The sequence below is a fragment of the Aptenodytes patagonicus genome, chromosome 7, assembly GCF_965638725.1.
Source record: "Aptenodytes patagonicus chromosome 7, bAptPat1.pri.cur, whole genome shotgun sequence".
Classification (NCBI taxonomy): domain Eukaryota; kingdom Metazoa; phylum Chordata; class Aves; order Sphenisciformes; family Spheniscidae; genus Aptenodytes; species Aptenodytes patagonicus.
The window spans coordinates 44846629-44860714 of record NC_134955.1 but is presented as its reverse complement, the minus strand read 5'-3'; the positions used below and the strand labels follow the sequence as shown (position 1 = coordinate 44860714).

Sequence of the window (14086 nt, the reverse complement as noted above, 5' to 3'; positions counted from 1 at the left end):
TGCCTAAAGCTTGATTCTATGCAGCTGTTTCCCAGCTACATCTGTTCCCAACTGTATGTCTTCTAGGGCAAGAATCTAAGCCATGCTGGGCTTTGGGTGCAAAAACCCCTAATATCTAAGAATGAAGCCCTTCTCTGACAGGTAACAAATGTGGACATTGATTAGCAAAGGAAGGTCAGACATCTTTCAGTGCCTGGAAAGCAGTCATAACATTCCTGATGCTAAATAAGACCCAGTTAGTCCTGCTGTGGTGACAACATGACTGATTTTCCATTCTCACTCTGATAAACTACGTAAACCAACATCTGTTATTCATACAGAGGAAAAAGTTTGAGTTAGCTACTTAGCTTGTGCGATGGAGCAGGCTTCTGCCAAACATTTGATGTTCAGATGTACAGTTTGAGAGTTTTCTTCCACAGCTTGATGTGTCTGAGAGCATTTTCTGTGGTCTTCTTAATAGGGGTGTATGGATGTGCCTGCTGTGTTCTGCCATGTGATTTCTTCCTCCTTTTATAACCATTTTTATATAAATAGTATTGAATGTTGATTAAAAAAATCATCCACCAAAACATATTTCTTGTTTTAAAACCAGAGATAAGAGCCACTGTCTTATTAGAAAAGGAAGAAATACCTGAAAACAGAGTATCTCTCATCTGAGTAGAAGAGGGATCAGAACTGAACCTTATTTTCTAAGTAGCCAAGAAAACAAATTATATAAAAATTCAGACCTCTGACCACCTCTGAAAGGGAAAGCTAATGGAAACAGCACCTCACTGGGGACATTACTGCATATCATCACCTAACAGTGACCCTGAGGGGAATGAAACTGAAGAGAAACGGAGCTGCGTGTGAGGGAGGTGGAAAACTGTTCTCATTTCTGAATCTGCAGCAGAATAGCCTAACTGGATATACAGCACAGCAAAATGAATAAATACCAGAGGACAAATATTTTCAAGCTTTGTAAAGGAATGACATGCAGACTGAGAGAAAGACAAAGTCCTGCATTTCTAGCCATTTTTGATAAATGCAGGATACATAATGACTTAGTCAGAAAAGGAAAATTTAGAGAAGCCCATCAATTCAAGGGGCTGCACATTCAGCAAAGCATTATGCCTTGCAAGGAACAGGTCATGGAGAGCTGAGTATCCAAAGTTCATTGAAAAGTTTCTACAGAAGCCAAAATTTCTCAGAGGTACAAACATTTCAGACACTTTTTTTCTTTTTTCCAAAGTGGTTGGTTGCTGTAATTTACAATTTTCCTAGGCATGAAGAGCCTGCAGCCTGCGTAGTACTGCTGGCACTCAAACTGTTCTGAGTGTCATGTAGAAAGGTGCTCAGTTGTAAGGCTGGTACCTGTACACAAGCTGTGTCCCACAGCCTCTGCCACCAAAGCCAGCTCTTGCCAGTACACTGCCAGTGCTTGTCAGCCCTTGAAAATGGGATAGGAGGAAGAGGGTGGGGAAAAAAAGGCTGTGTGGCTGGGGAAAGATTAGGAAGCTTATGGTTGGCATCCTAGTGCTGCGGGAGGGTTGACGAGAGGCTGGGGAGCTGGAGGTGGGATGGGCAGAGGCGTAGGGCTGGTACAAAGTCCATGCTGGCAGCAACCATCATGGTCAGGAGCCCTGGCCACAGCTGGCACCAAGAGCTCCAGCTGCCATCTCTGCCAGCAGCAAGGGCTGCTGCAGCAAGCAGTAACCAAAGCAAGATCTGTTTGGAAACCCCTGCTTCATGTAATATGTATTTCCATTTGATGTTTCCAGGCTGCATTCAGGACAAAGATTTTTTACTGAAAAAGCACCAAAATGCAATAATGAAAAGCAAGTACTCTTTGACAGGTTTTGCAGGGCAAGCTTTAAAGGCTGTAAGTACCAGAGACTCTTCCCACTGAATTTAAATGCAATCCTTATTTCTCACTCTGGGAGAGTCCTGGGCCACAGGTGGCAAAGTGGCAGGACGGACCCCTGCCTGCAGTCAATGGCAGAGTGTACGTGCTCCTGAGGCACAGCCTGCAGCCCTGTTTGCAGCCCCACAAGGAGGGACTGCGGAGCTGCTGGGTCACGCTGGTGTTTTTCCTCTCGACCTTTTTTTAGCTGCTCTGTACCTGGTGCAGGCACAGGGACCACTGGGGGCTTCATTTGTCTGCAGCATCGAGCTGCTCTCATTGTGCATGTACTTTTTACCAGAAATTCTGCCCCTCAGCATCGACAGCACACTGTGCTAGCTGTGCTGCCAGAGAAGTCAGTGCGGCCAGATAGGCAGTAGGTGGATTTGCCTCCGTTCATTAGTCAAAAGAGGTTTCTAGAAGGGCATACTGATGACGTTGGACCCACCTATTTCCCATATGACCATGAGCCAAATCTTTGCCCCTTCTGCCATCTCTAAACGGGCATAAAATACTTCCTTCCCTCACCCTAAGACTGTTAATATTCACAGAGGGTTTTGAGATCCTACAGAGAAGATGGGATGGAAGTGTCAAGTTTATTCACCTTTAAAGCTTGCATCTCACAACTGGACAAATCCATGATGCTCTCCCTGCCTTCTGGAGACTTGCCCAGGGCATGTAGGGGAACCCCTGGGAACCTGAAGCTGTCACCCTGTGGGGTGGCAGAGCCAGCACAGCAAGTATGTATGTGGATGGCAAAATGGCTTTCCTCCTTAGTCCTGTGTTGAGTGCTCACTGAATGAGTTTGACTCCACAAACTCAAGGACAGCCAGCTCAGGTTGCTTCCTCCAATACTAATACGTAAACAAGTTACTCACTTGTTTTTTTCAGTTAATGTTATTCAGAGACAGTAAAATGCTGTAGAGTATTCATTCTGGCTCCAGTTGTGGAAACGGAGCATGTATAATTACCAATGTGGGTAGCAGTCCATCTCATAGCCTTACTTATGCCAGTGAAGGATATTATCTCATTATATCAGCTTAGCAGTCTTCTTTCCCTGGAATTTGAAATAAGCAAGGCACATAAAGGAATGATGAAACAACTAATTATAAGGGACATTATTTTAAAAACTGCACAGTAGTCAAAATCCATTAATGGACTATTTTACATCATTAAACTACTTCCAAGAAAGTATCTAGGCTTTTTCAGCATAAACATTTCTATATTGAAAATGTAACTTGAACCTAACTCTATGGTTAGCTATTTTTTGAATGAGTATAATATGTGCTTTCATTTATGACAGGGCAAAGATGAGTGAAATTTTTAACTTCATTATGTCTATCATCCAAAGTAATTTAGAAGATTGTCCTGCTACATGGAGACTCTTCTGCACTAGAATGCTAATAATGACTAATATCTGGGGAAACAGAAAATAGAGCTGCTAGCAAGGACTTGTTTTAGCACATGTTTTAGGATTTTTATTTGAATAGAAAGTGCTGTTCTAATTCAAAGGTAAAATACTTCTGGATCTTTGGAAACTTCTTGGGTGCATTTTTTAGGTTACAATACAAATAGGCTTTGTTTTGTTTTCCAACTCTTGGTCCTTCAACCCAACTGAACCTCAAGCTGAACTTCATTCTTTCCTTCTTGCTGATTAACTCCAGGAAGAGAGATTCTGCAAGGCTGAGCCCATCTTTTGTTGTATCTCTGAAACATTTTGGGCAGCACTCAGTTGCAAGTGGAACCTTGTTACCCATCCCCTAGAAATATGGGAGCCAAAGAACCCTGCTCAATGGATCAATAACATGTCCAAAGGGAAGAGAGGTTGCTGCTGGGGGCAACAGAGGAAGATGTGGACATCAGCTGATTACAATAAGTTCAGCTCACTTAGGAGCAGCTCTGTTCTTCACATAGCTGCCAGAGTGGGTGAAAAGTCCCTTTCCAATTGGGTCCTTCCTTTGCCAGGTTACTGGTTCTTCTTGGGAGAAGGAAAAGGTGAAACATTTTGATGAACCCTTTGCTTCACCTTCCTTGGCAAGGCAAACATCCTGGCAGATCCCATACTTTGCACTGTGCAGCTCATATAAACAAACATATTTGGCAGAGTGAATCTCAGAGAGTGAAAATGCCAGTGTTTGAGCAAGGAGATGGGGTACGTGCAGTAACAGAAAAGCACAGACACCCATTGCTCCCGGTAGTAATTCAGTATTGCAAACAGTTGTAATTCGCTATCTCCCATCTCCATTTCTTGCATAAAATAGAGAGACTCTGCTTCCATAGATATGTATAGCAATACAGGTGTCATTGGTGCTAGAGTGAGCGAGCCGCATGCGCTGGTTTTACAGCACTCTTTGAATGATACAGTATCGCAGGGTAGTCCAGCTGATGGAGCCTGATCTGGCCTCCAGGATGTCTGACCCATCGCCTTAGAGACGATGACAGCTGCTGTCAGAGTAGTCAAATTCTTTCTGTGGCACACAACCCTCATGCCCCGAGGAGAGCTTCCGGGCCATGTATGCCATGCATACATCCCACTGTACAATGAACTCTTGAGACCCTATTTACAGCAGGAAACTCTTGAAAGAGTGGTACCTAGAAACTGAACTAGCTGAAACTAGTAACTAAACTGAACCCTTTCCTGGCAAGAGGAATGCACCTGTTACATCAGCGCTCTTGGGCCATATATATGTCAGTAGCTGGTTAACAAAACCCAGGCCTGGAAACAATGCTGCAGAGTGTATAGCTTTGTTAATGGGTTTGGTAGCAGGACCAATAAAGTTCATTGTTGAGTTTCCCTACAAATGGCTTCCTTTGTGCTGCAGCTTTTTAAGTCAGCTTTTAACTAGACCTACCAGTTGTACTAGCCAGACTGAGGGCATGATCTTCCCAGAGACTCTGGTTCCCATGAAGTGAAAAGGAGACTTCGGAAACATCCCTAGAATTGCCCCTTGGGCTTCTGAAATGGTCCTCTTTGCCTAGGAAACCTCTGTGTCCTCTCTCCCAGGAAAAGAACAGAAGAAAATCAAGGCAGACTGAATTGTGATTTTTTTTTTTAAGACTCGGGAGAAATGTTGATTTTAAGACTCACATGAGAAATAAATGAATTCACCTGCCACTCACAGTGGGCAGTTGGGTCAGTCTGGCCCTACTGGGCCTCTGCTCGCTGACATCTCAGCTCTACCTCTGAGGACTTCAGCCCGCAATGGCACAGCAGATTCACATGGAGCAACCAGCCTGCCCCTGCAGAGGGGAGTCTGAGCTCAGCCCTCACGGGATGTGCTCATGGGCTGCAGGCTCAGGGGGTAGGAAGCAGGTGGGGAAGAGGCAGAGTCACTCCCAACAGCCAGGTTTTGAGTAAGAATCTTTTGTGTATGTGAACATGAACTGTCATGAGCACAATTTGAAACTGTTTGACTGTGCTGCTCCAAAGCGAAGACTTGGAGCAGGCACAAATTACTAAACAGCTCCTCTTGATCCACGAACAGACGAATCACAGGTACTTTCTGAAAGAGGGGGAGGAATCCTGCTCAGAGGCCGAGCTAGTCTATGGGAAGGTGTTGAGGAGGAGCTGCAGCAACATTAAAAGAAGCTAATCCTTCCCTCTAGATCTGGAGTAACACACAGTGAAGAGGGACGAATGTCCACGTAATTACATCGGTCTCCTACGAGGACGACGGAGCAAAATCCCATTCTGCTTCCTCATTTCTTTGTTTTTGTCCTGGTTAGGGCGAAATTTTAGCAGCAGCAGCAGCGGGTCGGCAGGGCCAGGGGAGCGCCAGCCCCCGCGGCCCGGGCCCGGCGCTGCACTTCCCCCGGCGGCCAGCGGAGGCTGCTGTGGGTCGCCTCCGCCCCGAGGGCCTGCGGGGGTCTGGCCCCGACGCGTCCCTCCCCGGGCACGGCTGGCAGCTGGAGCCGCGGGAGCGCGAATGCAGCGTCCCACCTTGCAGTGATTGCCCTTGCCGAGAAAAAAAAGCCAAGGGCACAACGGGGCAGCTGGCAGCTTCCTTCCGAATTAAAGCCCCGGGGGAACTCAGACCAAGCCACAGACTGGGGAGCAGAGGGGAGACAGAGAAGGATTTGGGGGCAATGACCGGAGCACGCGGTCACTCCGAAGTCAGTGACAGCAGCGCAGCTGCGGACAGATCCGCCTGGAGCCGCGCAGTTTGCGCGGGTTCCCAGGCTGCCGTGGGCATGCCGGCGGATGCTCCGACCTTCGGCTGGGTGGCCCTGCCCGGTACCTCGGGGCAATGAGGAAGGGCCGAGGCTGTTCGCATCCCTCCTGTAAGTTGCCCTCGAGTTTTGCTGTGAAAACAAAAGCAAAGCAAACAATTCCCCTCCCCCCAGCCCGAAAATAAAGCTCGGGCACCACCCGGGCTGGTCGAAAGGGCTCCATTGTCGTTTTTAAATGAGATATCTTTGCAACCGCTCGCCCCTCCCCGAGCCAGCGGGGAGCCGCCCGTATCCCTGGAAGCGAGAGGTAGCGGGGAACAAAAGGCAAACTCCGAAGTGACATTGAAAATAAAAGGGAGCTTTGGTTACCCCCAGGGAAAGGTCGAGGGGGAAAGGTCGCCTTCCCGCCAGCGCACGTACTCCCGGCGGGCGCGGGGGAGCGCCCCCGGGCCCGGGCCCGGCCTGCGGCCGTGCGCCGTCCGCGCAGCCCCGAGGGCGCGGGGGGGGGGGGGCGCGGAGCCCCCCGCCCCGCAGCGCGCCCAGGGCAGGCTGCAGCTCTCCCAGCCACTCACCGAGGCAGCCCGGGGGCAAGGCGGGGGCTTCGAGACCAAACCCGGGGGTAGCGGGCAACGCGCCCACTCCTCGCCCGCCGCCGGGGGCGCGCCGAAACCGGCCGCCGAAAAGGGCTGAGGTAAATCAAACCGCTGGTGCCGGCTCCCAGCCTCCCCCTCCACTGTGCACCCACAGGCACACGCGTGTCCGCCGGCTCCGCGTCCAGCCCCACCCGGGAGCCGAGAGCCCCTTCCCCCGGCGCCGGCGCGGCCGCGGGCCTGGCGGCACCGCCGCCAGGGCAGGAGCCGCCCTGGGCCCCGGCGGAGCCCACGGGGAGGGCGAGGGAAGGGGAGGGCGGCGAGGTGACCCACTTAAAAGCCGAGTTCCTTTTTGAAACACTTCGAGACGACAGGGTTGAGGACTATGAATGTATGCGTAAATATATACTCATGCATACCCGCTGCCGGAGGTATGCACCCCACACACGTGTATGTATGTGTGTGTAGGCATGTCCGCGTATATATACAAAAGCACGTAACCCCTAAGCTACCTAATGCCATATACTGATAGGTATATCCAAAAACAGCTAAATAGATCGATCCCGGCAGGATTCTGTTTGTAGTACGTACCGATAAAAAGCATTTACATATGTATTTATACCTATATAACCCGTGCCTATATTTTTGACTATTTCTATAGAACAACTTTTTGCAAATCGTCTCAGCAACCGCCATCCAGAAGTCCTCCGCAGAAATCATTTCTGGCTTGGGTGTATCAAAGACGCTTCGGGGCAACGATGAGTCTTGTATCTGTGTACTGACAGTGTTGCGACGGTGACAGTCTACTGACATTAAGGAAGCCAGATGTGGAGTCCTAACAAGGACATTATATTAACTGCTAATAATAACGGTGCCGGGATGAGGGGGTCAGACGACAGTTCTGTTGTCGGTGCGAGTGCTGCTGCTACCCACCCCAGGCTACCGGGGCCTCCGTGCCTACAAACGGCCCTTTCCCCCGGGGCCCCGCGCGGGGCAGCCGCGGAGGGGCGCGGTGTGGCCGCCGGGCCGAGGCGTGCCCCGGAGACCCGCCACCCCCGCCCTGGCACGGCGGCCCTCCGCTCGCCACGGCGGCTCCGGGAGCCCTGCCCTGGCACCCCGTACCTGGCCCCACCCTGGCCCTCTTGGCCGGGAACGGCCCGGCAAAGGAAAAGACGGGGGGGGGGGGTGTCGGAAGATTAGGGCAGGAGGGCTCAGCCGTCCGCCAGGAATTGGGGAAGGAGGGAAAAGAGCTGCGAGGAGGCAGCGCTGCCCTCGCACAGAGCCTTGCGACTGTGGCCGCCAGGACTGGTGGCGAAGGGGCCCCCGAGAAACCCCAGATGCGAGATGCTCCACGCCCTGAGCAGCTGGAGGAGCAACTGTGCGTGCGCTGCGGAGGGGTGAGGATTTTCGCTTTAGCCTTTCGCTTGTTTCGCTTGTTTTCTTAGGCTCCCTCGCCAGGGGAAGAGATTTCGGCCGGTGTACTGCGGGGTTTCTCCCACCCTAACGAGATAACCAGGGCAGGGGGGCTTTCCCACGGCGGGGAATTGTCCCCGTGAGCCACAGCAAGAGTTTTTCCCCCCGAGAGCTCTGTGCCTAGGGAGCGCTCGCGGGGAGCGTGTCTGGGAAGGACTCCTGCCTCACACGCCCAAGCATGTGCTTGGCAGGCAGGGAGCGGCTCCCAGCGCCCTGCCCGCGGCCGGCAGTGACAGCGACGCAGGTCCGTCCTACTCGGACACTGCGGAAACCTCCGCTCCGCTCCCTGCCGGCGTGGGCTCTGGGCACGGTGTGCTGGGCACGTCTTCCATTTTTTGGGGGGGGGGGCTAGGGGGACAGGGCGCGTATTACACCGACGTGCACAAGAAATCAGTGATGAAGTTTCTGTGAGCTCGCCGAGGGTGGGTCGAGAGGGGGGAGAGTTGCAGCAAGCTGCCTCGGTGGTGCCCCTTTTCCAGGCGCAGGGCTTTGGGAGGGTAATTTAAATCTCTCTGTGGATGTGTTGGAGTTGTGCTGATGACCAGGAGAGAGGAAAGAGTTCTGTCCCAGCTCTGCTCTTGCCCCCTTTAACTCAGACTCCTCCAGGAGCGGCTGGCTCCGCCGCAGAGCCCGCCGAGCCCCGCTCCCGCGGCAGGGCAGGCTGCACGGCTGCGGGCAGGGCTGAGGGCAGGGCCGCCCCCTCGGCGCTGGGAGCGGGGGCGGCAGGGCTGGGCAGGGGGTGCTTCGTGTGCCGGTGGCTTGGCGCAGCCAGGCACGGACCCGTGAACTGGCCCACGGGGAGCACGAAGCACCTCACGCCTTTGTATCAAAAAGTTACGCCTAGAAAGTGGCTCTCTTGTTGAGAAAGAATTTGCCTGCGGGTTGCGTGGGACCCTTCCCCTCTCCCCTCCAAGCCCAGGTGCCCCGAGGGTTTCGGCCAGCCCAGCCGGCCGGTCACACCTAAGCACATGCTTAAGCGCTGCGCTGAGTCGGGGCCGCGCTCCTGCGTGGGCTCCGCTTGCGGAGGAACGGCGCGGAACCACCGCGGAGCTGAAAGTGCCTAAAGGAGGGGAGGGAAAAGCAATTTGGGGCAAGGAGCCGAGTTAGGCGCCGGACCAGGCAGAAATGCTCTCCTCCCCCCTCCGCGGCTGCTGCCCGGCGAAATGGGTGGCAAGGCAGCGCTGTAGCCCTTCGGCGGCTCAGGCTGGCCGAGCACATTTGATTCCCCTTGGGGAGGCACAGCAGCTCGTATAAAAAAGACATTGTTGTCTTTGGAGAGCCCTGTGCGCACTTTCAAAAGCTGATCCTTGAGTTCCCAGCCCCCGCAATCCAGTTGATGAGGAAACGCGCTGCGGTCTTGGTGGCACCGTTTCCATTGGGATTGGCACCATTTGATTGACAAAGTCTCCCATTCTTCCACCTCTCGAGTGTTATCAAACGGATTGTGTGGGGTCAGAAGCTATTGAAGGGACGTCCGTGTAGCCGCATTCTGCAAACACGGGGTGAAGACCGAGCCTTTCTCATGAAAATGCTTCCACCAGGCAAAACGCATCTCATCTTCCCTGCTCTCCTCCTTAGCATTTCCTTTTAACTCGAGCGTTTTACTAAGCAGCATCACCAGGTAAACGAACACATGACTAGTGGAAGCCTAGGCAGGACCCTGCCGGGAGGGCCACTCTCCCCGGGGGCTGCGGGGAGCCAGCTCCGGCAGACGAAACTTGGGTGGAGGGTTCGAAAGGAAAGGGTGAGCGGACGGGACAGGGCAGCAGTGAAGAAGCTTTCTCGCCACTTGTCCGCGGTTTGACTCGCCCCGTTATAGTTAATTTGGGGCGGGAGAGGAGGAGCAGAGGCTGACCCGCTTTTCACCAGGTCGATCTAGCGGGGCTAAAAAGTGCTGTCGGGACCTTGCGGGGTGTAGCAGTGCCTGTACGCGCGTCGGTGTTATTTCTAAATAAGCGGTCAGACCTACAAAGAGAGTTTCAGCCCGCTCCCCAGCGACGGGGGAACGAAGAGCTCTCGCATTAACCTCCCTTTACCAGGCACCGCGCAGAGTTACGGCTGGACTCGCTCGGGTTAATCTAATCGAGCAATGTTTCAGAGGCGATTTAACCTGCGCTCATTCGAGCGGGAGGATAAATAAGCTCGCCCAGCCGCAGCCGGCGGTGGAAGGGGTCGTTCCGGCGGCGCCCCCGGGAAGGCGCAGGGCGGGCGGCGGGGCGCCTCGTCCGCCCCCGCTCCCTGCCGCGCCCGCCGCCGGAGCCGGCGCTGGGGCCTCCCCAGCTGCCCCACCTCGCACTCCCTGGGGAGAAACGGAGTCGCTGCTCCTGCCCCACAAATTGCGCGGTCAGTCGCCGTCGTTCGTCTCTGATTTGAGCCGACCGCAGCGTCATTTTGGTCGATCCTATGGTATTTAATTTTTTCTCCTCCATCCACCCCTTCCTTTTTAAGGCTAATAAAACAGACAGGGAGCTGATGTGCCTGAGAAATCCGGGGGGGAAAAAACCCAAACCACCAAGGCAAGGTCGAGTGTCTCTGTAGGAACAAAACTAAAGGCCGTACTGAAAAACACGCGCAGAAGGGGGGGGGGGGGGGGGGGGGGGGAATGTTCCAGGGATCTGGAAAGACAAGATCTAAAGATCTGGAAAGAAAAGAGGTAAAAGCAGCCGTCTTTCTAGCCCAAAGTCGCCCTTCCCTGCCTTTGGTGACCCAGCAGACTCACAACAAGCCCACTTCGGGGAATTCAACCTTGAGGGAGCTGGTGCCGAGAGAGGCAGCTGAGATGATGTAGGAGAGCTGGAGGCCTGATTGAAGGAAAGTTCCCCCGATTATATTTGTGTGGAAAAGCTCACCTCTTGCAGAGCTCTAAAGTGTAATCAAGGCTGAGGCTTACACTTGAAGGATGTTAACTCTCATACGGGAACCTACTTTCTCCTAAACGGTTTCTTGCCTAGTGAATGAGAGTCTCCCAATTGAAGCAAAATGATCCTTATGTACTAATATCAAGCACAGTCACAAAGCGACCGGCTATTTATGCTGCCACTTTAGACAAAGATATTTAGTTATTCCCGGGTAGCAAGTGCACTTTTGCATTTTTAAGCACGAACCAGCCCAGCACAAACATATTTACAAGTGCAATTACTAAATAGTTACTTGACACTTAAAAGTCACTGGGTTAACTGTACCTTCGCTGTAATTTTCTTAATATTCAGGTAATCGCTGTATTAAATTGGGTTTGCCAGGGCCATAGGCCGGGGTATGAAACACTCAGGGGAGGCTTCTCTCCTCTGCCCGGGAACACCCTGAAATATAAGCTGTGGAGACACTGGACAACTTGGGAGATTTCTTCAAAGACCCGAGTGACATTAGCTGCTGGCTGCATGTATGTGTGTGTGGCTGTGAATGGGGTCGCTTTTGTTTTCACACCGGATCCGAGAACAGATCCAAAAGTGCCAGAAATTGCAGTTTATTCGAAACTGCAGGGAATTCATTGGCAAGGTGGTGTAGCAGATGACCTGAGAGGTCTTCTCCATCCAGCTCCCGTGCTGTATAAATAACCTTAGAAAGCAGCTTCAGGTTCAGAGGGACCACGGGTGCCTGTGACAGTCTTTGCCTTTGAGAATAACGAGCGACATTTTGCGCTAACCTATTTTTCAGCAGTCTCTCGCCCCAGGCAATTAAATTACTGCTTGTTTTTGCAAACTTGCATCTTCCATCTCTCCCTTAGGTTAAAGAGAAAAAAAAAAAAAGCCCTAGGTGAACGGAACTTAGGGGTTTAGGGAGAGAAACGATCCTCACACTGGGGGTCTCGCACTGGGGGTCTTCTCAGTCATAGAGAAGGTTCCCGAGATGCTAAATCCCAAGTGCTGCTCAGCCACCAGCCGGCCGGGGTACCTGACAAGCCGGTGCGGGGAGAGCGGAGCGCTGGGAGCGGTGGCCCAGGGCGAAACGTCTGCCCTCCGGAGAGCTGCCCTCCCGGCGGCGGGGTTCCTTCCAGACCAAACTTAGTGGGGGGAGAGGGGGACTCGGTCCTTTTGCTCACCGGCGTTCAGCCCCGTCTCCTCAGCTCTCACAAAGGCTGGGCTGACAGCCTTGCCACCCGGGAGCTGATTTTAAATCCTTTCACCCAGTCAAATGGGGGTCTTTTCGCCTTGCCTTCCATTTCCCGTCCACGATATTGCCACCCCCGAGAAAAATGAAATGAGTTGTGCTGACGGGGTCTCTCTCTCTCTTTCCCTCTCTCTCCCGCTCTCTCTCTTTTTTTAAAGACATAAAAAAAAAAAATCCTGACAAGTAAAACTTAAAGGTGTTTACCTTGTCATCAGCATGTAAGCTAATTATCTTGGGCAAGATGTAGGCTTCTATTGTCTTGTTGCTTTAGTGCCTATGCCCCGCCTCTGGTGGCAGCCTAAAACCTGGCGTCTGGCTAAAACAAACGAAAGGCAGCCCTGAGCCTCCACTCAATCCAATTAAGGCGGACTTCGTCCACTCGGTTACGTGTACATCCAACAAGATCGGCGTTAAGGCAACACCAGAATATTTGGCAAAAAAAAAAAAAAAAAAAAAAAAAGATTTGCCTCCCCTTCCTTTTTTTTTTTTTTTTTTCCCCAGCCGCCGAATCATGTCGATGAGCCCAAAGCATACGACTCCTTTCTCAGTGTCTGACATCTTGAGTCCTTTGGAGGAAAGCTACAAGAAAGTGGGCATGGAGGGCAGTAACTTGGGGGCTCCCTTGTCAGCCTACAGACAGTCTCAGGTTTCTCAGCCGGCCATGCAGCAGCACCCCATGGGCCACAACGGAACAGTGACTGCCGCCTACCATATGACAGCGGCAGGGGTCCCCCAGCTCTCCCATGCTACGATGGGGGGCTACTGCAATGGGAACCTGGGCAACATGAGCGAGCTCCCGCCTTACCAGGACACCATGCGGAACAGCGCTTCGGCGACAGGATGGTACGGCACCAACCCGGATCCCCGCTTCTCCTCAAGTAAGTCAGCCCGGGGCTGGGTGGCCGGCGGGGGCTGGCCGCGCACCTGCCCCGCCGCACCGCGGGCAACGGGCGCCGGGGGCTCCGCGCCAGGGCAAAAGTCGGTCCAAATCCCAGCCGCCCCCCCCCTCCGCCCCCCGCGATTCCTCCTCCTGCCCGAGGATCGTGCCCGGTCCCTCCTCCCCCGGCTGGTTTCATGTCAGCCTCCCGGGGCTGCTTTTGCGGGGGGAAGGAGGTGGGAAGCCCCGCGGTGGCGGGGAGCGGGAGCCCGCGGCTCGCCGTCCAGCGGGGCGGGAGCGGCACGGCCCGGGGGCCCGGGAGGGAGCCGGCGGTGCCCGTCCGCCTGCGCGCCGCCCCGCACCGGGCGGGCGAGGGGGGAAGCCGGAGCCGCAGGAGCCGCGTCCCGGGAGGCGCGGGGGGGAGCGGGCGAGTCCGCCCCGGCCGGCGCCGGCGGAGCCGCTGTCCTCAGCCGCTCCCGCCGCGCTGTCACACCAGGTACTTGCTCGGGTGTCGCCCCCCGGGCAGGGCGAGGGGCGAGTGGTCGCCTTTATTCACCGGGGCTGGGCCGGGCGAGAAGGGGGTCCCGTTGCCCGCCGCTCGCCCTGGGGACGCGGGGCGTTGTTCGGGAGCGGGGGCGCCCCGAGGCCCCGGCCGGGGCTGGGCTGCCGGGGGGCTGCGGGGCCCCGCCGGGGGCGAGCGGCGGCGGGGGCCGCGGGAGCGCGGGGCCCCGCTCGGGCCGAGCCGAGCCGCCTAAAACGTGCCGCCTTCTGCCTTGCAGTCTCCCGCTTCATGGCGCCGTCCTCGGGCATGAACATGGGCGGCATGGGCAGCCTCGGCTCTCTGGGAGACGTGAGCAAGAGCATGGCCCCGCTCCAGAGCACGCCGCGGAGGAAACGGAGGGTCCTTTTTTCCCAGGCCCAGGTTTACGAGCTGGAGAGACGTTTCAAGCAGCAGAAATACCTCTCCGCCCCGGAGAGGGAACATTT

General features: G+C 54.2%; 1 protein-coding gene across 1 annotated transcript; it reads left to right on the top strand.

Annotated features, from left to right (window-relative positions):
• Window positions 1-12662: 12662 nt before the first annotated feature.
• On the top strand, window positions 12663-14086 carry NKX2-1 (NK2 homeobox 1; the record flags this gene model as incomplete). Its single annotated transcript, XM_076343419.1, is given in 2 exon segments — window positions 12663-13100; window positions 13879-14086. Coding segments are annotated over 2 exon segments (575 nt in total), but the record flags the coding sequence as incomplete, so codon positions are not given.